Source organism: Sceloporus occidentalis, unplaced genomic scaffold (genome assembly GCF_023333645.1).
Source record: "Sceloporus occidentalis isolate IW3139 unplaced genomic scaffold, rSceOcc1.0.p SCAF_150, whole genome shotgun sequence".
Classification (NCBI taxonomy): Eukaryota; Metazoa; Chordata; class Lepidosauria; order Squamata; family Phrynosomatidae; genus Sceloporus; species Sceloporus occidentalis.
The window spans coordinates 2,032,116-2,055,873 of record NW_028317130.1 but is presented as its reverse complement, the minus strand read 5'-3'; the positions used below and the strand labels follow the sequence as shown (position 1 = coordinate 2,055,873).

Here is a 23,758-nt window from a genome sequence, read left to right as displayed (position 1 = left end):
ATTGTTGAGCAGGGATTCAAATCCTGGTCTCCAGAGTCATCGCCCAACACTCAAACCGCTACACCAAGCTCTGTAGTAGTAGTAGTAGCCATACTAAATTGAGGGCAACTGCAGGAACAACAGTGGAAGCTACTGAGTCATGCAGAACATTAACAAGAAGGTGGGGGACGGAGAGGTGGATATAGCAAGGATCTAAGAAAGGAAACCTATCTATGTTCAGGGCGTACATTTATTTCATTAATAAATATAACATGGAGGGGACAAAATAAAGCATTGCCAAGGAAAAGAATGTGAGTTTGGGAAATTCCAAATAACACTTTTTGAAATTACATCACTAGATTATTGGGGGGGGGGGTGGGGGGTGGTAAGGCTGGGGAAGTACGTGGGCTGGGCTCTGTTCAAGAATGACTCACATGTACCACATCCACCCTAGTTCCCGTAATGCCCATGTCATAACTAGACAGGGTTTCAGAGGAAGAGAGGGCTGAGCCAAGTGATCGTGCTTGGTGTCGTGCCAGTGTCCTGCTGCCATCTGGTGGTAAACACAGACTATGGTTGTACAATAATAACTAACCCTGAAGAAAGCTGGTGTTATTATATATTTGAACAGGGTGGTCCAGATGGAAAGGTGGGCAGAATTCCTGTAACCATAATAGCTGTGATTGGTAGAAGAGGGAATTTCAGCAGACACAGCTTTTCTCACTTCTGCACTTCTGGCTGCATCAAAATCTTCCTTTTCTATTCAGGAGCTCTTGGTGTATTCATGCATGTCTCTGTTAAGTCTTTAATTCACTTGTACTCTCTTCCAATTCTTACAGTTCTCTTGAGGTTACTTGGTTAGAAACATGAAAACATGTTTCAAAGTCAGACTGTGTGGTATCAGATGCTAAGTGTAAAATGGATGATAATGGTTTTGAGATACGTGCAGTGGGAGATCTCAGGCCTTCTGACAAATATTATTTTGCCAGACATTTTGAGATATAGTTGATAAGGACTCCTCAAGCATTTCTGCCGCTGCTAAAGGCAGTGAACCTCCCTGAAGAGGAAGATGGAAATTCTTCATCATTCCATCTCCTATCCTCTCCACATGTCCAGACAACACTTTCTCAGACACTGACTAATGAGTCATTAGTCATTGGCAAAAGACTGTGGTGGACAGCACATAAGTAATCATGACTGAGAACAGCCACTGGCAAGGAAGCATAAGGGCACAGGGAAGCAAAACTATATGTGTAAATTCAAAGATATAGCTGTATTGGTCATTAGAATCACTATTTAGAGAGATCTTGTAGCACCTTTGAGACTAAGTGAAAGTATGAGCTTTCATAGACCTGGGTCTACTTCCTCAGATTCATATGGGGAAGTAGATTTTACTCTACAAAAGCTCATGCTGTCAACTTCTTTCTTTCAGTTAGTCTCAAAGGTGCTACATAATCTCTCTATATATGCGTAAATATCACAGATCTATCAGTGAGGCTGTGTCTCTGCTTCTTTGAGTATTCCCCCCACCCCTCTGGAACCAGTTTAAAACATTGTGCCTTCAGGACATACTTTTAAAATAACCTAAAATAACTAACCTTTTTGTAACTAGTTTGTGTTTGTTTTTCATCATTCCCCCTTTTCCTTTTGTGTGTGTAAACAATTGTTTTTCTCAGATTTTGAAAACGTGCTTACACTGTCAGTGAAACACACTTCTAACCCAATGTCTGTTGCATTTGTTTTGTTCTGCAGATTATCAAGAGCTTTTTTAATGAAACATGGATAGACCGAACAGGAGAACCCATCTCCCTGACTCTCCTAACTTCACTGTGGTCCGTCTCTGTGGCGGTTTTTCCAATAGGTGGCATGGCTGGCTCTTTTTCTGTTGGACTTTTTGTCAACCGATTTGGCAGGTATGTTCGAAATAGTAAAAAACTACACAGTGTTTTCATTCTCCATTCTGAAGCACAGGAGAGACAAGATAGAAAGGTGATGGACAATTCTATTCTTTAAAAAAGCATATTTATGAGCAAGGGTAGATTAAGCTAGTTGCTGTGTACAATATAAAGAGGGAGCCCTTCTAACAGCTGAAATGAGGGAGGTACTTCAGGCTGGAAGTCTGAGGTTTCATGAACAACAAAAGAGAACAAAGGAAGATCTGATACAGTCTAGCAGAGAATGTCTCTTGCATGCCCCCCACATTCAATATGCTGCAGGCTTTTGAAGTTCCACTGTTTTCTTCATCAGACAAGGTGTTAAAAACCATACAGGAGAAAAAAATTGAGGATGTTAGTCATAGGCCTGCATTTTATTGTTGTTCTCAGTTCATATGGTATGGAGGGGTTATTCAGGCAGGCTGGCTCCTCCTCCTTCTGACCACATGGAAACTGGGAAATTCTCAAAGTCCAGGAAATTTAACTTCCATTTGCAATACAAAAATCAACTTCCTTTGCAATCTAGTATGTCTCCATCCTTTGTGAGACCCCAGGCCCCTTTGTTAGGCAGAGAACACTGAATTTCTCGTGAAGCCTTCATGCTTTTACATCAAGAAAACTTTTAGGTGATGTTGACTTAAAACATGCCAATGCAATCCAATTTTAAAAAAATTATTGGATGTAGAAACCTCAAATAGTAAAGTCCCAGTCCATTGGCTTTCTCTGTTGGAAGCTGAAATCTCAAATAGTAAAGTCCAAAGTCTAATTGGACTTTGCTATATGGCCAACATCGCTACCCCCTGGATATGTTTTCTGGATTTGAAAATATGACATTATAGCTACAACGGGAAAATCCTGAAGAGATTTCCGGATGAAGAAGCCAGTGGAACTTTAAAAAAACATGTATACTGGGCATTTTGTGCATACACATGTATATTGTGCATTTTGGTTGGTCTAATAATGGTATCACTGTTTGGTGGATTTTGTATGTTATTGGATTTTGCTATATGGCCAACATAGCTATCCCTGGATATGTTTTTCCTACATTCAAGTGAGTGGTGGAAGATCTTCTCTTCTCTTCTCTCTCTCTCTGTTCCCAGAAACTTACCCAGTAATCATCAAATCATAGAATCATAGAGTTGGAAGAGACCACAAGGGCCATCCAGTCCAACCCCCTGCCATGCAGGAAATCTTAATCAAAGCATCCCCGATAGATGGCCATCTAGCCTCTGCTTAAAGACCTCCAAGGAAGGAGACTCCACTACACTCTGAGGGAGTGTGTTCCACTGTCAAACAGCCCTTACTGTCAGGAGGTTCCTCCTAATGTTGAGGTGGAATCTCTTTTCCTGGAGCTTGCATCCATTGTTCCGGATCCTAGTCTCTGGAGCAGCAGAAAACAAGCTTGCTCCCTCCTCAATGTGACATCCCTTCAAATATCTAAACAGGGCTATCATATCACCTCTTAACCTTCTCTTCTCCAGTGAGGCATTTTGTACATTAATATTCCAGTGGTGACAGAAGCCCTGTGTTAGTTAGGGGTGAGTGGTGGCACTTGAGCTTTTGCTCTCCAGTACCATAGCTCACTCAAAAATATATTCATCCCTATGTAATTTTTTCCTTTCTTCCTGGTTTTATATCATTATTGGTTTTTCCTCTTTGTGCAGACGAAACTCTATGCTGATGGTCAACATTTTCGCCATTATTGGTGGTGCTTTGATGGGCTTCTGCAAATTGGCAAAAGCTGTGGAGATGTTCATTATTGGCCGCTTTGTCATTGGTATCTTCTGCGGTCTTACCTCTGGCTTTGTCCCCATGTACATCAGTGAGATCTCCCCGACTGCTCTGCGAGGGGCCTTTGGCACACTCCAGCAACTTGGTATTGTTGTGGGCATCTTGGTGGCACAAGTAAGTCTGACTTTTTCTTCAGTTGCTGTAAAACCACACAATTTTGTGATCCATTATTAGTGCTTAAGGGCAGTTGATACCTGAGGTTATAGCCCTGTTTGTTTGAAAGTAGATCCTTGTGAACTCAGTTGACTTCTAATTAAAAATGCACAAGAAGTGGTTGCACAACCCATTGGCTCCTTGAGGAATGGTAGAAAGAGTAGATCAGGGCTTGCAGACATTGATCTTATGGATGCTGTTCTGAAAGGCTTTTTAATTGAAGAGTGGGTTAAAATGCTTCAAACAAATCAAGTGGGTGGGGATTTGGGTAAAGCTAGTACAAGCTGCCATTCTTTCATCTCTGGGATGTAGTTATCAATGGAGGAACTTTAGATTTGTAACAGAACCAGCACCTCCTCAGCAAACTACAGTTCTTGGGATTCTTTGCAGGAAGTCATGACAAAGTGTTATAAAGCAGATTATATATACATTTAGACATACTGTAGCCAACTGTCAATATACAAGGATAGTCCCTGATCCTTAATCTGTCTTCCTGTCTCCATCAAATTCTACAATTAGATCTTTGGCCTAAATGTCATCATGGGAACTGAAACTCTGTGGCCACTGTTATTAGGCTGCACTGTTATCCCAGCCGTTGTCCAATGTGCAACACTGCCTTTTTGTCCTGAGAGCCCACGTTTCCTGTTGATCAACAAGAAGGAGGAAGAGAAAGCACTTGCAGGTAAATATAATTGATTCAATGGGTCTATTCAAGTTGGAATTATCCAACAGGATTCCAGCCAACAAGTTATCATTTCTTGTTACTTAAAAATCTGTTATAGTATATTGCTTGTGTTAAAATGATTAAAAGTAACACTATTGGAATTTGTTACTTTAAAAAACCCTTCATGATGATTAATGTGCTACTTCCAAGTTTTGGAATTACAATGAAGAAATGTAAATGCTGAATGTTGAGAATCTTCCCATAACATTCTCAAGGAACAATCTTTGTGGGAATGATTCTTGAATTTGTTTTGGCTTTCCTGCAAAATGGTTGAAAGCATCTGTGGACCTTCAACATGGAGACCAGCCTGATCTTATAATATATAATATGATCTTATAATATATATAATTTTATTTATTTATATTATATAATTATGATCACTTTATACAGTGCCATCAACGTAAAGGGTATTTTATAGAAATTCAGAAGCAAAACAGAGAGACAACCCCCTCCTCCAAAAGAAGATGACAATCTAATTATATTCCCAAGTAACTGGAAGGAGGAGAGGGGTTCCAGGATAGCAAGGGATGAATGAGAAGATTTTGTTAAAGTTTGATAATAATGATTAGTTGATTGGGCCAAAGGCCAATTCATCCCACAACTGAGTAGAAAGGTTGGACAACATTAAGATGAAGATAAGAACTTTCAGATGTGGTGGGGAGGTATCTCACCTGAAATAAATTAAAGTCATTGGTTTGGACTCTTATAATCTGATGTTTTATGTATAAGTCTAATGTTTGATTCCTCATTCAAGTTCTCCAGAGTCTCCGTGGTGTCCAAGATGTTTCTAGTGATATTGATGAGATGAAAGAGGAGAGTGTCAAGATGTCCCAAGAGAAGAGAGTGACCATTCTTGAGCTCTTCGTTTCTCCCAACTACCGCCAGGCCATTATCATTGCCATTGCACTCCAATTGTCTCAGCAGTTCTCGGGCATCAATGCGGTAGGTTGTCTCATTTCATTTCCTGCACTCTTTTCTTTACCTGCAAACTATCTAGGCATAGGGATGTCTTTACCCCATGCATCTGATGGAGTAGACTTAAGTCGACAAAAGCTCATGGTACCAACTTCTTTCTCTGAGAAGCTATGCAGACCACCCCTAAGGGGTGGATTGGGGCCACAGTAACCACACGCCATGGCCCTGATCTGGCCTTTCCAGGGTGTAAACCTTTTTGCGCACAATAGCCACTGCAATGTGGCTTTAAGGTGCTCCTTTGGTGCTGCGTCATGTGGACGCAGCGGCAGAGGAGCACCATGACTCCCTGTCCTCCATTGTTCGGCTTGCTTCCTGCAAACTCCTACCCATGACCTCCTTAACAGAGTCATCTATCTAGCGTGTAGCCTTCCTCTCTTTCTACTTCCCTCCACCTTTCCTAGCATTATTGTTTTTTCCAATGAATCGTGCCTTCTCATGATGTGTCTGAAGTACAACAGCCTCAGTTTTGTCATCTTGACTTCCAGAGAGATTTCTGGCTTGATCTGCTCTAAGACTTATTTGTTTATCTTTTTGGCTGTCCATGGGATCCTTAGAACTCTTCTACAGCATCACATCGAATGAATTGATTTTCTTCCTATCTTCTTTCTTAACTGTCCAGCTCTCACATCCATATATGGTGATAGGTGGCTTGTATGATTCTAATACAGTGGCTTGTATGATTCTAACTTTTGTGCTCAGTTGTATATCTTTGCATTTTAGGGTCTTTTCTATTTCTTTCATAGCCGCTTTTTCCATGCTTAGTCTTTCTTTGATTTCCTGGCTGCAGTCCCCGTTTCTATCAGTGTTTGATCCCAATGAGTATGAGAACTCTTCCTTCATTTTCTAGGTTGACTTTGTGTAGATTCGCCATGGTAATTATTTTTGTTTTCTTTACATTCAACAGTAAGCCTTTGCACTTTCTTCCTTAGCAATAGTTCCAGACTTGTGAGATTTTCTGTTAATATTATGGTGTGGTCTGCATATCTCAGATTGTTCAATAGAATCATAGAATCATAGAGTAGCAAGAGACCACAAGGGCCATCCAGTCCAACCCCCTGCCATGCAGAAACTCTCAATCAAAGCATCTCCAACAGATGTCCATCCAGCCTCTGTTTAAAGACCTCCAAGGAAGGAGACTCCACTACACTCCAAGGGAGTTTGTTCCACTGTCAAACAGCCTTTACTGTTGCTATTCCTTCCTCCTATTTTCATTCATCTTTCTTCTCTGACCAAGCCTGCTTTTCTTACAATATGTTCTGCATATTAATTGAACAGGTAGGGCAATAAGATGCAGCCTTGTCTGACCCTTTTGCCAACTGGGAACCATTATGTTTCTCTATGTTTTGTTCTGACAGTAGCCTCTTGTCCCAAGTACAGATTTCTCATCAGGACTATCAGATGTGTTGGCACTTCCATGTCTTTAAGGGTGTTCCATAGCCTTTCATGGTCTATGCAGCCAAAAGCTTTTGATTTTCTTTTGGAATTACCTAGTGCGCTCTTATTAGCCATCATATGTTTGTAATGTGGTCCCTGGTGCCTCTTCCTTTTCTGAGACCTGCGTGGGCTCTGGGATTTCTCTCTCCATGAATAGATGAAATTTATGTTGCAGAATTTTGAGTATTTCATTTGCATAGTGCTATGGTTGCATATTTCTGAAGTATTTTGTCTCTGCTTTTTTGTGGATGGGGATGTATATTGATCCTTTCCAATCTGTTGGCCATCATTTTGTTTTCCATATCTGTTGACATATGTTAGTTAGCACTATAGTTGACTCTGTAGATTGCAGCCGTTCTATAGGAATATCATCTGTTCCTTGTGATTTGTTTTTTGCCATTTCCCTTATTGAAGCTTCCACCTCACTTTAGAATTTGGAGTTCATCTTCACATGGCTCTTCATTCCATGTGCTCTTCATTTTGTTATCTCTTTTATATAACTCTTCTGTATATTACATCCAACGTCTTTATATTCCTTCTTGGTCTTGAATAATGTTATTTTTATTGTCATAGAGAGTCCCAGTTCTTGGTTTGAAATTTTCTTTGATTTCCCATATCTTCTGGAATAGGTCTCTTGTTCTTCCCTTTTTTGTTGTTGTCTTCTTTTTCTTTGTATTGGTTGTAGTAATAGTCTGTATTTTCACACTAGCTGTTGTACTGTTGCATTAATAATTCTTAGTTTGTTCCTATTCCCTTTTGTTTTACTTCTCTTCCTTACTTTATTGCTTGTAGCATTTTATCTGTAGCATTATTTCTTCTCTTTCTTTTTGTCCACTGAGAGTGTCTGTCTGCATTCTTCTTTTATTATGCCCCAGACTTCAGACCATAGATCTTCTGGTTCTCAATCTATTCTGCTTAGAAGCACAAATACGTTCTTTATATTGTCGATAAATTCTTATGAGATATTGTTTGGATCATATTTTGGTTTTGTTTTCTTCAGTTATACTCTTATTTTCGATATGAGTAATTTGTGATCTGTGCCACAGTCGGTGCCTGGTCTAGTCTTGGCCAACAGTATGGAACTTTGCCATCTTTTACTTCCAATTATATATTCAGTTTGGGTTTTGTTTTGGCCATTGGTAATGTCCATGTGTATAGCCTTATTTCTGGCTGTATGGCACAAGACTAGTGCTAATTAAACCTATGGTAATTTTAATAGAATTCTGTTCAGCTAAGTCCAAGATTTATGAACTCTATGGGAAGAAGTATAAGCAAAGGATGAATCAAACTGTCTTTAGTTGCCCTGTCATTTGATGATACTTTTAACAACAGCTTGACTGCTTAGTAGTAGGCAATAGTTGTGCGTATCTCTATCCTGTAAAAAGCGTGTTATTTTAGGCACAGGCAAAGCCTAGTGGGGAGGTCAGTTGGTAACACTAGAAGACTAATGAAAACTAAAATACTCTATTTATTACTTTACAGTTTCACTTTTATTTTTTCTCATTTAAAAACATTCTCATAAAAGTCTTGTGAGGTATGTTAAATTAGGGATAATGGCTGGCCTGGTGGTCAAGTGGAGAGAGGAGGCTGAGTTCCCCTAGTAAGTCCAACGCTATGTAGTGCTTTATTTTATATACTAGCAATGACTGGTTACATGAGCAGCATAACTCTATTCCTGCATTCCTCTCAATGATATTGAATGGGTGGCATGGGAAGAGTGGGGCTGCCGCTCCCTCCCTGCCAGCCTTGGCCCAAGGCAGACCACACACGGAGAGCTACAACTAAAAGGGAGCCCACTGTATATGGATCTAGGTGTCCAAGTAGACCACAAGTTGAACATGAGTCAACAGTGTGATGCGGCAGCTAAAAAGGCCAATGCTATTTTAGGCTGCATCAATAGAAGTATAGTGTCTAGATCAAGAGAAGTAATAGTGCCACTGTATTCTGCTTTGGTCAGGCCCCACCTAGAATATTGTGTCCAGTTCTGGGCGCCACAATTCAGAAAGGACATTGAGAAACTGGAGCGCGTCCAAAGGAGGGCGACAAAAATGGTGAAGGGTCTGGAAACCATGCCCTATGAGGAATGACTTAGGGAGCTGGGGATGTTTAGCCTGGAGAAAAGAAGGTTAAGAGGTGATATGATAGCCCTGTTTAAATATTTGAAGGGATGTCATATTGAGGAGGGAGCAAGCTTGTTTTCTGCTGCTCCAGAGAACAGGACCCGGAACAATGGATGCAAGCTACAGGAAAAGAGATTCCACCTGAACATTAGGAGGAACTTCCTGACAGTAAGGGCTGTTCAACAGTGGAATGCACTCCCTCGGAGGGTGATAGAGTCTCCTTCCTTGGAGGTCTTTAAACAGAGGCTGGATGGCCATCTGTCAGGGATGCTTTGATTTGGATTTCCTGCATGGCAGGGGGTTGGACTGGATGGCCCTAGTGGTCTCTTCCAACTCTACGATTCTATGATTCTATGTATAGCTTTTACCTGTAATTAGGTAGGGTTCCCATTTGGGGGAAGGCTTCCATTTACAGATGTTTCCTTCAACATGGGGATGGCTGGGGCAATGATAGGGATGGGGCCAATATGGAAAACTATGGCCTGTTACATACTGCCAAAATAAAGCTGCTTCGGGTCTCTTTGGAGGTATGCTGTTTAAATGATGCATGCATCCTAAGAATCCGGAAGCTGCACCAAAGCTGCACTCCAGTGCTTAGGAATGGAGTGTGGCTTTGGTGCGACCTCCGGACTCTTAGGACCCATGCATCATTTAAATAGCATACCTCCAAAGAGACCCGAAGCAGCTTTATTTTGGCAGTCTGTAACAGGCCCATGTTCTTTTTTCACACAACTGAAGTTTCATGGAAAGTATACCTAAAGAGGGATTAAGGTCAAATATAATTGCTTATGAGGACTGGATTTATAAACCACAAAAGATTGCCACAAAAACTTAGACAAAGAATATTAAATAATGTAATAACAAAATAAAGATATTTTTACAGTTAATACAGATAATGAATAAACAGAAATATATGCAGAACTAAATAGAATGCCACGACATACAACCAATAAAAAGAATTCTCAAAAGTAATATTACTAACATAGCAGATAAAGCAAAATACCAGAAGCTACCTCAGAAAATAATGTAACAAAGAAACTGAATACAAAATGAAGTTCATAACAATATGCAAACATGCCAAGTCCAATCTAAGTCTTCTGAGATCCAACAAACTTTGGTTTGGGCAAAACAGAATAGCTGCTGTAAAGGTACTTGATCCATTGACTGGCATGAAACTGATTGTAAAAATGGGGACTCAGTGTTTGACTTTTTGGAAAAGGAATCCTGATGGCTGTTCCCAGGACCTCTATAACTATTTCATAGCGGGTCTTCATTAGAAACTTTCCAGTTTTTTATATGCCAGTATCACAAAACAAAACTGTAACAAATACAAGAAATAAAACAGATACTGTCCATCCAGATGAAGGCTATACTAATTTCAAAAACATGCATACAATATCTCAAGTTAAAACACCCTCTAATGTGATCCCGTGCCTAGAAAAGCAACTGTAATACTGAGCCAATTTAAATCAGCTGACTGATATCTTGCCCATCTCTATATGTTTGTGAGCACTGAATTTCAACATTCATCTCTCTCTAGGTGATATACTATTCAACTGGAATTTTCAGAGATGCTGGAGTGAAAGAGCCTGTGTATGCTACCATTGGTACTGGTGTCATCAACACGATCTTCACAGTAGTATCGGTAAGCAGCACTAAATGTATATTAGGGCTGAACCAGAGATTCTCAAAATAGGTTTTTGAATGATGGAGATAAATTTCCATACACTGCCACTAGCACTCATCTTTTTTTCTTTTTCTTTTTTTGCAAGCCTTTTTAGTATCCACTACTATTAAAGATCATTTATTTTTTTCAAAGTTCCTTTCATTGCATCCTTTCTGGACCAGACACATTGAGTTAAATCCACCACAGAGTTAGGCAAGCTTAAGCTCATGAATTTCAACAGGGAAAAGCTTGCTTAACTCTGTATAGGATTTACAGCATTATTTCCTATTTCTGCCCAGTCATCTGGGAACCATATTAACAGGAAGCATTGATTCAGCCCTTGATATGAAGGCAGCAAGAATGCTACTGATAAGTGAAGGCTGTATGAATGGTGCTCTTGTTTGCATTCTCTCCTGATATTAAAATGCCACTTCCGAACTAGAGGGTAGCAGATTTGGGCTCTTAACCAAGGTGACCTGAAGTATGTGGCAGTACAGTGTAGGGCTGCAGATTTTAATTGTTGACGTAAAGTTTTGGATGGGTCTTTCTTTAGTCAGGCTGTGCTTTAGGGATACACTTGTTTTGAGGATTTTTGTTCCTAGTACATTACTGTAGAAGAGAATGAGAGAGAAAATATTTGTAAAATGGCCTTTCTTTTTCATAATGATTGACTTTTTTATTGTATTAAAAGAGAGACCATTTAAAGTTTCAGGACAGCCATGATCAAAGAGATTTCAGGCAGCTGAGAGATGGAATCACAGAGTGCTGCTCCTAGATGTAGTCAAAGTTCATACGCTTGTCCTGTTGTGCTGCCTGCCACCACTGCTGTGTGTCACTTTCTCTGAGGTCAGAACAAGGTGTGCCCAGCTTGGTGCCTCATTCTGATCTCAGAGGGAGCGACATGCTCAGGCAGTGGAGGCCTGCACAACAGGACATATTGTAAACAGGCACCAGTGCAAGTCACTCCAGAGGGCTCTGGATCTTCTGGAAAGATCCAGAGCAAAATATGACTTTCATTAATTAATTTTTGGTGGGGGTAATACCTCGGGTTCAGTGCTGAACTACCTCAATGACATCCAGACAGTTTGCACCAGAACCGGGGATTGGGCCCTGCATCGTCCAGACTGATTGTTGTGGGATTGTGGGGAGGATGTGGTATTTGGGCCATGCAAGCCTTAGAATCATAGAATCATAGAGTTGGAAGAGACTGCAAGGGCCATCCAGTCCAATCCCCTGCCATGCAGGAAATCCAAACCAAAACATCTCCGACAGATGGCCTTGTTGAATTGGACAAACTCTTAGAAAATGGCTCAGTTTGTTCTTACTAGACATCACGGCTAAATGGAGCTTCAGAGGCAACATACCTCTGAATGCAAAGGGATTAGAAGAAATGGCTGCTTGCAGGCAGTTTTCATGCTTTGCTTGGGAGGTTCCCCAGAAACATTTGGCTGGCTGGCTAAGTCTGCTAGCCTATGCTGGAACCAGAACACTGGACAAGGTGGCTGATGTAAAGCAAGTGTTCTGTAATAATTAACTGCAACAACAACAAATGCAAGTGTGACAACGGCGCTGTACAGACGGGCCCTACAGGGAGTTGTCGTTACGTGTGAGGGGCAGCGCTTCCATATGCGACTCGCCCCTCACACGTGACGAGGGCATCAAAATAGCGGCACCCTGCACATATGGGCGCTGCCATTTTGACGTGACAGACGCCTAGCGTCCGCATGTCCCGGCGTCATTGTGATGCCACTAGCGCACCATTGGCGCACAGCGACATCACAACTGCGTCGCAGAAAGAACCCTCTTTTTGCCCTTTTTGGGCGGTCTATATCCCACCATCATTTCTCAAAAAAATAATGAACATCTGTAGAAAAATCTGTATGTAAGCTTTATATTCCTGCCTCCTCAGCTACATTAACTACATTAACCCTACGAGGCTTGTAGAAGAAGGGGCAAAAGAGGCACTTAGTGCTCTGGATATAAGAGAAAGACACCCTACCTTTAGCTGTTGCCAAAATCAATATTTTTTTCCCTTCCAATTGTGCAGCTCTTCCTTGTGGAGCATGCAGGACGCAGAACACTCCATTTGATTGGCTTAGGAGGCATGACAGTCTGTGCATCAATCATGACCCTCAGCTTGGCATTAAAGGTAAGCTGTGAGAATTATCACTGCCTCCGATGTTAGCAGAGTTAGAATATCAGCACTGTCACAGGTCAGGCAATAAGTAGTTCAACCAACCAGTGTTGCAAAGAAAGGTTGTACCAGAATTTGTGATAGTGCATAACAAAGCATTGTGTCACTGTAACAACTAACAAATGAATTGTGGTGGAAGCTTTTTGTGTGTTGGAAATAAATGTGGTATGCAAAAAAAGGTCTCTTACATGACTGAGTAGATGTATCCAGAAAGAAGAACAGGAAATACTGTTTTACAAAAATGTGTCAAAACAGTCAAGTAATGCAAGAGTTACTTGCAGCTTTTGGCTGCAAAGAAGGCAATTTGTTCTTGTTATGTTTCTTGATTCTTACTTATGGTTTTCTGGGGCTGAAAGTGTGTGACTTGCCCAAGGTCATCCAATGGGTTTCCATGGCCAAGTGGGGGATCAATCCCTGATCCAGAGCCATAGCCCAACACTCAAACCACTACACCACACTGGCTCTCAAAGAAGGTTTTACCATAATATATTTGTGATTCCTTAGCTTAGAAGTAAAACAGACCACCCCTTCCGAAGCTGGATTGGGGCAGCAGCAACCAGATTTTGTAAGGACACAGGTTCATGTTACTTCTGTAATGGTTTAATTTCCCTATTTAGAGGACTTATATCAGGCAACTGTCTAGAGTGGCTAATACTAAGACTGTAGCAAGAACAATAAAATATACTAATCAGAGAGATAAAAACAGCATAAATTGTAGTAGCAGGAAGAATTTACAGCCAAATAAAAATAATATGGAAAAACAAAACATCCAAAATACTATATAAAGGTATTTTCCTGGCACCAGAAAAACATTGCAGTCATTAAATATTAAGCATTTGTAGTAGCAGGGGTGCTACAATGGAGAAGGCTATTTCACAGGCCTCAAGACAGACCTCACTAATCAGCTTATTTAATGTGAAGGATGTAGTTTATAAAGTATCCTCAACCTTCTACCACATGTTGTCAAAGACCTTTAAAATATTTTTAAAGGTTAAAGGCTTTATCTTGATCATGACATAGAAGCATCCAGCAAGTAAATGCAGCTGCTTTAAGACTAATGAGATAAGGCTTATCTAGATGATTTTTAAATTGTGAATTTTAAATGATTTGAATTTTTAATTTGGATTGTTTTTAGAGTGTGTATGTCTTCTTTGTCCTTATAAACTGTTGCATATTTTAATATGTTTTAATTGATGTGTATTATTTATTTGCTGTTGTTCCTTGCCTTGATCCATGGCAAAACACCTTGTTGTCAGTTAATATTTTCTAATGACTTAATTATCTGAATCATATTCAAGACCAGGCCCATGTACCAATCACTGTAGTAACCCAAACATGTTATCAGATGACTTTTTTTGTTGAAAAAAGATAAAGCCTTATTGATGACAGACACTTTTAGAGGCAGCTTGGCTGTCCTCAGCAGCCTGGTAGTGTTCCCTTTGAAACTTCAGATGCAGTTCCTCATAGAATAATGTGACCCATTTGATATATTAATGTATGTATATCCTGCCCTAATTTAACAAGCTAAAGCCATGTATATATATAGACCTGGGTCCTAGCAAATATACTGGCATCATTGGTGAATGAGGACAGAATATCTGTCCCCTAAAAACGCATGAAGCTATAACCGAGTGTGTTCTCATGGGGCATTCTGTAAAAATTCCAAAGGGAACGTATTAGATGATTTAGGTCAACCCATATACCATGCGAAGCAGTAGCAAAGGCTACTTTTTTCTTTCTTTTTCAAAAAAAGGTTTTGTGTGTGGTACAAGGGGAATGTCCTTAACAACCTTATCTTCATATAGGTAAGCCTGTGCCTACCTAAAACTTACACTCTAAACCAACCCTATTACCAAAGACCAATCCAGCTTTGCGGGAATCCCACCCATACCTCAAAATACCAAACACTCCCCAGCCAAATACTTTTCTTCAGCAGTAGAAATACCACTATCAGCTGTTTTGCAGAAGACAGACTGTTTTGTACATGCCTTTCTCCATATCTTTCATATGACTGTGAAGTATGTGTTCCTTGTTTGCATTTGCAAAGAGGCATTTAACAGAGTTCAGTGAATTGACCCAGGAAATCTGGATGTAGAGTCTTGCTGAGTGGATGAGATCCTCTGTGCAAATGTGCCAGAACTGGCTAATTTTCCATTTCTCTGTTGCAGGATTCTGTGACATGGATGAACTATATCAGCATTATTGCTACTCTTGCTTTTGTTGCTCTGTTTGAAATTGGTCCTGGTCCCATCCCTTGGTTTATTGTGTCTGAACTCTTCAGCCAGGGCCCTCGTCCTGCAGCGGTGGCCGTGGCAGGCTGCTCAAACTGGACATCCAATTTCCTTGTGGCCATGCTTTTTCCATATGCTGCGGTAAGAGCTCTGCTTTGTTCACTTTTGGTGAAACTGAATTTGCAATACTGTATAAAGTGGCTTGATAGCAAAAAAGGTCAGCTTCTATTCCAAGCAGTCAGCTGTCTAAAATGTAAGAGTAGATAAAAACAAAAGGAAAGGGGTGAAAGAAAAAAAGGGCATATAAACAGAGGAATATAACCATATGTGTGTGTGACTTATGGGCCTGAACAGACAGGCCAAAATAAAGATGTTTCAGGTTACTTTGGAGGTATGCTGTTTTGTGACTTCTGGCCTCTTAGGACACATGCAGCATTTAAATAGCATACCTCCAAAGTGACCCAAAGCAGCTTTATTTTGGCCTGTCTGTTTGGGCCCTTTGTTACAAGTTGCATATGTCTTGAATTTCAAGGAGGAAAGATATAAGGAAAGAGGTGATAGGTGGCTTTCTCTTTAATTGGCTCATTTCATGGAATAGGAATTGGGAAAGCCCAAGTACCATTCATGTAACTTCTGAGGATGAAGAAGCAGGATCAGAAATTCTCTTGTTAGTTAGTACATATGGGGCCAATTTTGGCCAAAGTTATGTTTCTCCCATTAGCATCAATAGGTACAAGTCCCTATACTTAAGAGTAGAACATACTCCAACTGGGTGGGACTTGTGGTGACATTTTATGCAAGATCCCTCAAGTTTTGGGAAAGCTTTCTATGTTGCCACATGTTGCAATATAAATGATGTGGCCCCATTGTGTCCTGAAGTAAAGAGCCTTTTCACCCTGCTCGCGATGCAGCAAAGAGGGGACTTTGACTATGATTTTGATGACTCTTGCCTTTGTAGCCATGGTTGAACTTTTACATTACTGAAGTATAACCTCTCTTTTCTCTTCTTCTTTGCAGCTGTACTGTGGCCCATATGTTTTCCTCATTTTTGTTGTCTTTCTCATCCTCTTCTTCATCTTTACCTTCTTTAAAGTCCCTGAAACAAAAGGCCGGACTTTTGAAGACATCTCGAGTGGCTTTGAAAGGCAAACAGGGGATGGTGTTACTCCACCTACTGTAGAAAAGAATTCAATGGTGGAATTGACAAGCATACAGCCTGCTAAAGACGATACTGCCAATGTTTAATATGCTCCGTTCTTGTCATTTGCTTGTCAATGAGGACAATCCTCATGGAAAACAAGCATCTGTAACCTTTCAGTTGCTGCTATTTCTTCATTTCCCCTTCGTTTTCTTGTGTCTGCCAAGACTTTTGCAAAGTACTAAGATATGAAAAAGGTAGGGATCCCTTACCTACTTCCATCAGTAGAAGGCATTATGGCTAAACTAAAACTTTATCCTTCCCAATTTGCTCCCTTTTTGCCACAGATCTTACAGAGACTTGAGAAATATTTTCTCTCTCTCTTCCTCTTTTTTATTCCATTCATGTTGAATCATTACATAGGGGCTAATATATTTATCTGTATTGTTCACAGCTTTGAAAAAAAAATACTTTTCTGTATGTGAGCAAATAGCTCCTCAACTACTTTTTTTTGTTAAAAGTACTTTGAGTAGAAAAAAATGTCCAAAACACTGGGATTTAATCTGCAGGGAAGGACCCTTCAAATTATTTATTTAATCAAATGGGAGGCTTTTTCCACCTTTGGGAAATGGGAACTGTGATACAAGGGATATTCCTCTTCTTTTTTTGTACAATCCAAAGTATTTTATTTACTAGAGTGTATTTATTTATGTGTCACATCAGTTGTAAATATTTATTTTTATGTAAAAAGATGCTTCTATGTATGTACAAACCAGAACAAAATGTTTTAAGATAGATGTTTTAAGAGAAGAAGCACTATGACTGTAAAAAAATTTGGGTGGTAGGCTATGGAATACCAAAGAGAAGAGAATGTTACTTTGCAGACAGGTGCGTGATCTTGGGTGGATTATACCTGTCCCGTTTACGGGTCAATTTTGCCTTCAGGAAGGTGGCGCTCTGGAAAGAACAAGCATGTCTTTCATTATATTCTTCTGTGCTTGTCAAAGTATTTGGTGAGTGTGATGGATACCTTTCTTTAAGTACTACTTGAAAATTCTGCTGTTAAAGGTAAATGGGACACTGCAACTTGATACACCCAGTCATTGTTCGCAAATTAAAGACTGCAGACTAGAACTTGGAAAAGATGTTTCTAAAAATTACAATTCCAATAATTCCCCCATTCAGCAGGTGGAGGCTGGTTATAATGTTTGCTCCCCACCACTGGCTATACATACAGCTGTAGTGTGTAAAAGGAACTTTTCCAGGATCTGCTGTAAACCATTTCTTGTGATAAAGTTTTGAAGACATGAACGGACCTCCTGTGGCAGCTAAGGTGTGGAAAAAATAATGTGAGGAGGAGAATACAGATGACTATTTCAAGGGCTACTCTTCAGTGACAAGGACATGCCTCTCACAGTCTGCAAGCCTACATTTGGGACAAGGGCCAAATCAACTCAGGCCAACCATGGTGGCCTCTTAACTGTTTTCCTTCTATTTATCTTTCTGCATTTGACGCCATTCCTCTTGCATATTAAGACCCACATTTTGTTGTCTTTTAAAGGTACAGTAATATATTTAAGTCTACTGCTTCTTTGCTGGTGGCAATGATTATTATTATTATTAAGCTTTATTTATATAGTGCTACAAATTTACACAGTGCTGTACATACAATAGACGATTCCCTGCCCTCAGGCTTACAATCTAAAATGATGAATTAGCTTTTCCTTTTTTTGAAAAAAAGAAGTACATTAAGTCTAAATATAGAAAAGAGCAGACTAGCTTTTCAATCTGATTTTTTTTTGTAACATTTTATTTTATTATTAAATAGAAATCTATGGCAAATTCCCAGTATGAGAAATTGTCAGCATAGGCAGGATTATAAAAAAATAAAAGCAGAGACCAAAGCTACTAAAACAAGATGTTTTAAAAAGAAAAACAACATGTAAGCCTATAGTGTCTAAAAAACTTGAGTAGATTTCAAGTATTTATTGATTAGAATGACTGTATATAACCAGGGTTTCTTTTGGCTGACTTTACCAGCTTAATGCATACAGATTTGTCTCACTGTAATGTATATATTGGGCTGGATCCAAATTTAGAGATGTGTAACAGGGTTGGCCCAAGCCAACTCCCTCCTTCCCATGGCAGCCTCAAATCCTCCCCTGCAGGGATCCAGATGAGTGGGGGGGGGGGGGCTGCAGATCTCCACTCAACTGAGCAGAGGCACCATTTGCTCTGATCATGGAAAGTGGATCAATGTGCTTTCAAGAGATCCCTCCTTACCACTGCGTAACACCTTGCCTGATTCAACATGGCCCCCTGCGTCTCTTGCATTGCATTTTTACAGGCTGGAGAAGCTGCCATGGTGAAGAAGGGTGAGGGAGAGGGCAAATCTGCTTTGGCCTAAAAAGCTGCAGACCCCTAAATCTTGATCCAGCCTATTATTAATGGGGTATTTTTTTATAAGTGAAGAAATATAATATGCTATAATTTAGTGTTTGAAAGTCCATTCTAGGGAAGCTCCATGTGTATTAACTGGCTCTCCTCCTGTCCCTACTTTGGGAGTGAAGGGGGAGATATGTTAAGTGTATGGTGATACTTACATCAGAAACCTCACCTAATGTGGTTGGCATGTCCTTTTCTCAGGGAACACTGAAAATCATACCTCTGTGTGACAGCCTAGAGGTATCTAATTATTATTATTTTTTAAAGTGAATTGCCCTCACTAAGCTATAGTTCTCGGTATTCTTTGGGTACGTCAGGCAGTTAACATATTTTAAAAACCAATTTTAAGCTGGTATGATTGAGCCTGCAGGTACTGCTGCTGAGAAATGTGCTGATAATGTGTCTTCCTTTGGACATAGAAGTGTGCATTTGTAGAGCTGTTATTTAAACTGACAGGAGGTTCTGAAGGAGGAGGATCCTCTGTGGTCATGTCTATTCATGTAAAGGGTTGCTCATGTCACACAGTTTAACATGAGCAGCTCATGCTTGCAGAACTACTGAGCAACTGAAGGCAAAATCAGATGGTCAAACACCCAGAGGAAATATACCTCTAGTTGCAATTGAGAAATAATCAAAAAATTATTAAGAAATAATATTCAAGAAATAATCTATACACCAAACACAGCCTCTATAATTGGATCCAGCCTCTCTTGAACTTCATTCTGTTTATCTTTTAAACTTCAAAAAGCCTTTATTTATCCCACTGATATTTAATGTGCTTTCCATACTACTCAATTCCTCTAGCCTTCAGTAGATGAATATTGACATCTGCTGCAAAGCAAAATAGTTTCTGTATGGGTGCAACTGCATTCCATATCTCCATTCCACTTTGGGCGTCTTTGATTGCAGTGTGAGTCCATGTGCACACATACGTGTGTGCACATATGTCTGTCACATTCCTTTTTGTTCTTTGTGTTGTGAAGATTTCCAGTGGGTTTTATATGTCTTACTATTGTGAACATGATGAGGTTTTTTTTTGAATAAAAGGTTTGGATGGAAATTTTGTGATTTACCAATTTGTTGGAGACCCATTGTGAAGCAGTAGTTTCAATGTTGGACTGTGACTCCTGGAGACCAGGGTTCGAATCCCCGCTCAACCATGGAAACTTACTGGGTGATCTTAGGCAAATCACACTCTCTCAGCCTCACAGGAAGACAAATGCAAGCCCCTTTGAACAGATCTTGCCAAGAAAAAGCTCTGTGATACATTTACCTTAGGTTTGCCATAAGTTGAAAACGACTCGAAGACACAAATCAACAAATGTGTACTTGAGACCTCTTCAGCCAATGGCTGAATGTACTTCCAGTAATATTCATTCTTCCTTGTCTTGTGTTACTGGCTATTTTTCCATTTGTGCTGCCTGAGGATGAGGACAAGATTGTTTGGAGGTGACAGCCACCACAGTTAGCCAGAGGGGAAAAGGTAGAAGTCGGTGCCTCACTATGGCAAATAAGGTTTCCAGACTGTCTTAGAGATGATATGGTGAAGCCGTTACTGAAACAGCTGACCCTGAGCTCTATCGTACCAGCCTAGTCCCCAACATCCATTTCTTGGGTAAATGTTCTGGAGAATATGGTGGTCACCTAGCTCCAGAGATTCCTGGATGAGACTTTGGTCTGAAACAGACAGGCAAAAAAAGATGCCTTCCACATGGTTTGAGGGCATGGCGATTAGGTGGCGCATGCCCCCTACCATGCATCGGGACTGCCTAAGGTGACCCACACCCAGCCACAAAAGCAGTGGCTTTTATCCACTCGTTGCTGCGGTCCCACAGCAATGAGAGCAGGAGCAGTCTCTGGCCACTCCTTTTGCCCTATCTAATCAAGGCCCACGAATGGGGAATGTCTAAGAGCTCACACATCAAAACTGCATTCTTCAGTTTTTGCAAACTCAGCCTGGAGACCCAAGTTTAAGCGGTGGCTAGAACATTTGAACAGCTAATACTAGTGCACCAGCTATGCCCATTCTTAGAGATGTAGATTTGGGGATGGTGACATATGCCCATGTGGATTATTGTAATGCACTCTATCCTGGGCTGCCTGTGGAAACCACTTAGAAACTTCAGGAGGCCAATATGCTGTGGTCAGACTAATGATGGGATGGTCACTGAGAAAACAATTCCCTTATTCCCACAGTTTCACTGGCTACTAGTGTTTCCGGATAGATATCAAAGTTTTTTGTGGTTTTTTTTCCAGGCTATGTGGCCATGTTCTAGAAGAGTTTTTTCCTGACGTTTCACCAGCATCTGTGGCTGGCATCTTCAGAGAATACTGAAAATGCTGGTTATATCATATACAACCCTATATGGCTTGGCTCGAGACCATCTGAAAGGCTGTATTTCCCTGTATGAGCCTGCCCATATTTTAAGACCTTTGGAGAAGGGTTTATCTTGGTTACAGAGACTTGTCCTAGGCTTGGGAGAAAGCCTTCTTGGTGGCTTATCCCATGTTGTGGAATTTCCTCCCATGGAAAATTTTTGGCCTCTTTTCTGTTGTCTTTTTATCGGCAGAGGAAGACCTTTTCATTTAGGCCTTTGGCTATTAACTTGTTGGGGCAAAAGAGTCTTTTAAGTGGACATGCTGTATTTTTAATGTTTTTTAATTCATTTAATGTTTTGAATTATTGTTTTTTACACAATCATTTAATTAAAAATATATATTATTAGCTTCTTCAGTTATACTTTATCATACATCTGGAATGGGACCCAAGGTGGTTTATCTTGGATCCCATGCCAGGAGAAAAGTGGGATGTAAATCAAACAAACATTTTATATAAATAAATAACGTTATCACTTAAACTTAACCAGGTACATGCAAGCCCCATATATCATTCATGGACTTCTCACAAAGCTTCCTGAAGAAGCAAGGAAGCCACCAGGCACCGCTGCTCTCCATTACTGACAGAGCCCTTCCTAGCTGAGTCCGTTGTGCCTCTGGCAAAAGACTTCTAAGCCCCTTACAATCTTCAGAGAACCAGAATGAGTGAACATCTAGGCCTCCACAATGACACTAATTCACAAAAGCATTTTTTCATATCCTCCTAGATTTTTATTTTTTGCCTTGTAAGAGGCATTTTTGTTTGGCTGTACAGGGACCTGACTTCAGTAGGACAGTGAGAACTAATATGGGGTAGATGTTAGACCACAGGATAAGGAAGATTCAGGTTCAAAATTCCCTTTCATTGGCAAAGTTCACTTAGTCTCAGAGTGACTTGCTGTGAGGAAAAAGGGAGAGGAGAGGATATGGACGGAATTCAAAGATATAGCTGCGTTCGTTGATACGCAGAGAGATCTTGTAGCACCTTTGAGTGCTAACAGAAAGAAAAAAATTGGCAGCATGATCTTTCCTAGACTTCAGTCTACTTCCTCAATTTTTGCATCAGAGGAAGTAGACTGAAGTCTAGGAAAGCTCCTGCTGCCAACTTCTTTCTTTCAGTGAGTCTCAAAGGGTGCAACAAGATATTTTTACATCATCATCATCATCATCATCATCATCATCATCATCATCATCATCATCATCATATCCAAATATATCTGAGGAAGTAGACTGAAGTCTAGGAAAGCTCCTAGACTACTCAAAGGTGTTGCAACATCTCTCTATGTACTCCTTAGAGGAAAGGTAGAATACAAATATAGCAGGCCCTTGCTATTCCCTGGGGTTTAGTTCCAGGAGCCCTTGTGGATACCAAAATCTGTGGATGTTCAAATCCCATTAAACATAATGGCATAGTAAAATGGTGTTCCTTATATGGCATGGCGAAAACAAAGTTTGATTTTTGGAAGTTATATTTTTTGGAATATTTTCAATCTGTGGATGACTGAATATGTGAGTAAAGAATCCGTAGATATGAAGAGTCAACTGTATAAGAAATTTACATTTCTTTCTAGTAAGGGAAACGATTCCTGATATCATTGTTTGCCCTCTAGTGTCTAAGTAGGCATTGACTGCTTAGCTACTATGTAATTATTCACCCAAATAGGAAACAGAAAAGGCATGTGAGTGTGATGCTGTTCTCCAGCACCATGTTTGCAGAAGTCTAAAGCATGTGACATTTTATGTTGGCATACTTGGAAGCGAAGCAAGGTAAGCTCTGGTTAGTACTTCAAATGGTAGACCACCAACAAATACCAGGTGCTGTAAGTTATATCTCAGTGCTATGTAAGCAGTGTGGCAATTGCCACTATAAACTACTTTCAAAGCTTCCTTCCAAACATAGGCTTAGTTTAAGAAACAGGTTTTCTGCAGCTGCTTGGGGTTCTCTGTGAGAGTGAGGCTGTATGAATGTTAAATTTCTGCAGGATTTTCTTTCCTGGGATTTACTCCTGAATTATAATGGTGCTTCCAGACTCAATAATTACTGAATAATCTTCTTCTATCTACCCACTGGTTCGTTCATCTTCCTACTGAACAAAATAAATTAATAAAGGGGGAAAAATAGTTCCACAACTTTTCATTAGCAGGACTAGGAGGTTCTAAAAGATCATGCTTAAAGGGCTCAGCTGGGAAGGGTTCTAAAAGATTCCTCATGTCCTTACTTTGGCTTTAGCTAATGACGCATAAGTCAAATGCTTAGCTATATGAAAAAAGTAGTTAGCACATACTTTCTCCTAAATCTTAAATTTTGTGTGTGTGTAGTGAGTTCAATTATCAGGACTAAGTCCCAATTAATTCAATACGCACTTAAATTCTACTGTTAGTCCCAGGCAGAGGGATTCAATAGGATGCATCAATGGGATTTATCTATGTGTTGATTCATCACTCAACCACTGATTGAATAAGTCTACTCAGACAAATGTATTGCTCATAGAGAAACGATTATAGACAAATATTCACACATAGACAAATGGCTATATATTACTAGTAAGGTGTTAAATCCTTAAACAGTACCTCCTTAAGTAAGGCAAACAGTGGAGT

At 40.1% G+C, this 23,758-nt stretch overlaps 1 protein-coding gene across 1 annotated transcript in view; it reads left to right on the top strand.

The window, feature by feature from the left end:
* The window catches only part of LOC149280672 (solute carrier family 2, facilitated glucose transporter member 3-like), a 28,621-nt gene extending 8,777 nt beyond the window's left edge, over positions 1-19,844 (top strand). The window contains exons 3-10 of the mRNA XM_089500195.1: positions 1,732-1,892; positions 3,578-3,818; positions 4,377-4,539; positions 5,336-5,523; positions 10,651-10,755; positions 12,824-12,925; positions 15,139-15,342; positions 16,219-19,844. Coding sequence (XP_089356321.1) covers positions 1,732-1,892; positions 3,578-3,818; positions 4,377-4,539; positions 5,336-5,523; positions 10,651-10,755; positions 12,824-12,925; positions 15,139-15,342; positions 16,219-16,446 — 1,392 coding nt within the window. The 3' untranslated portion in view covers positions 16,447-19,844. The remainder of the gene's footprint in view (positions 1-1,731; positions 1,893-3,577; positions 3,819-4,376; positions 4,540-5,335; positions 5,524-10,650; positions 10,756-12,823; positions 12,926-15,138; positions 15,343-16,218) is intronic.
* Positions 19,845-23,758: the final 3,914 nt, after the last annotated feature.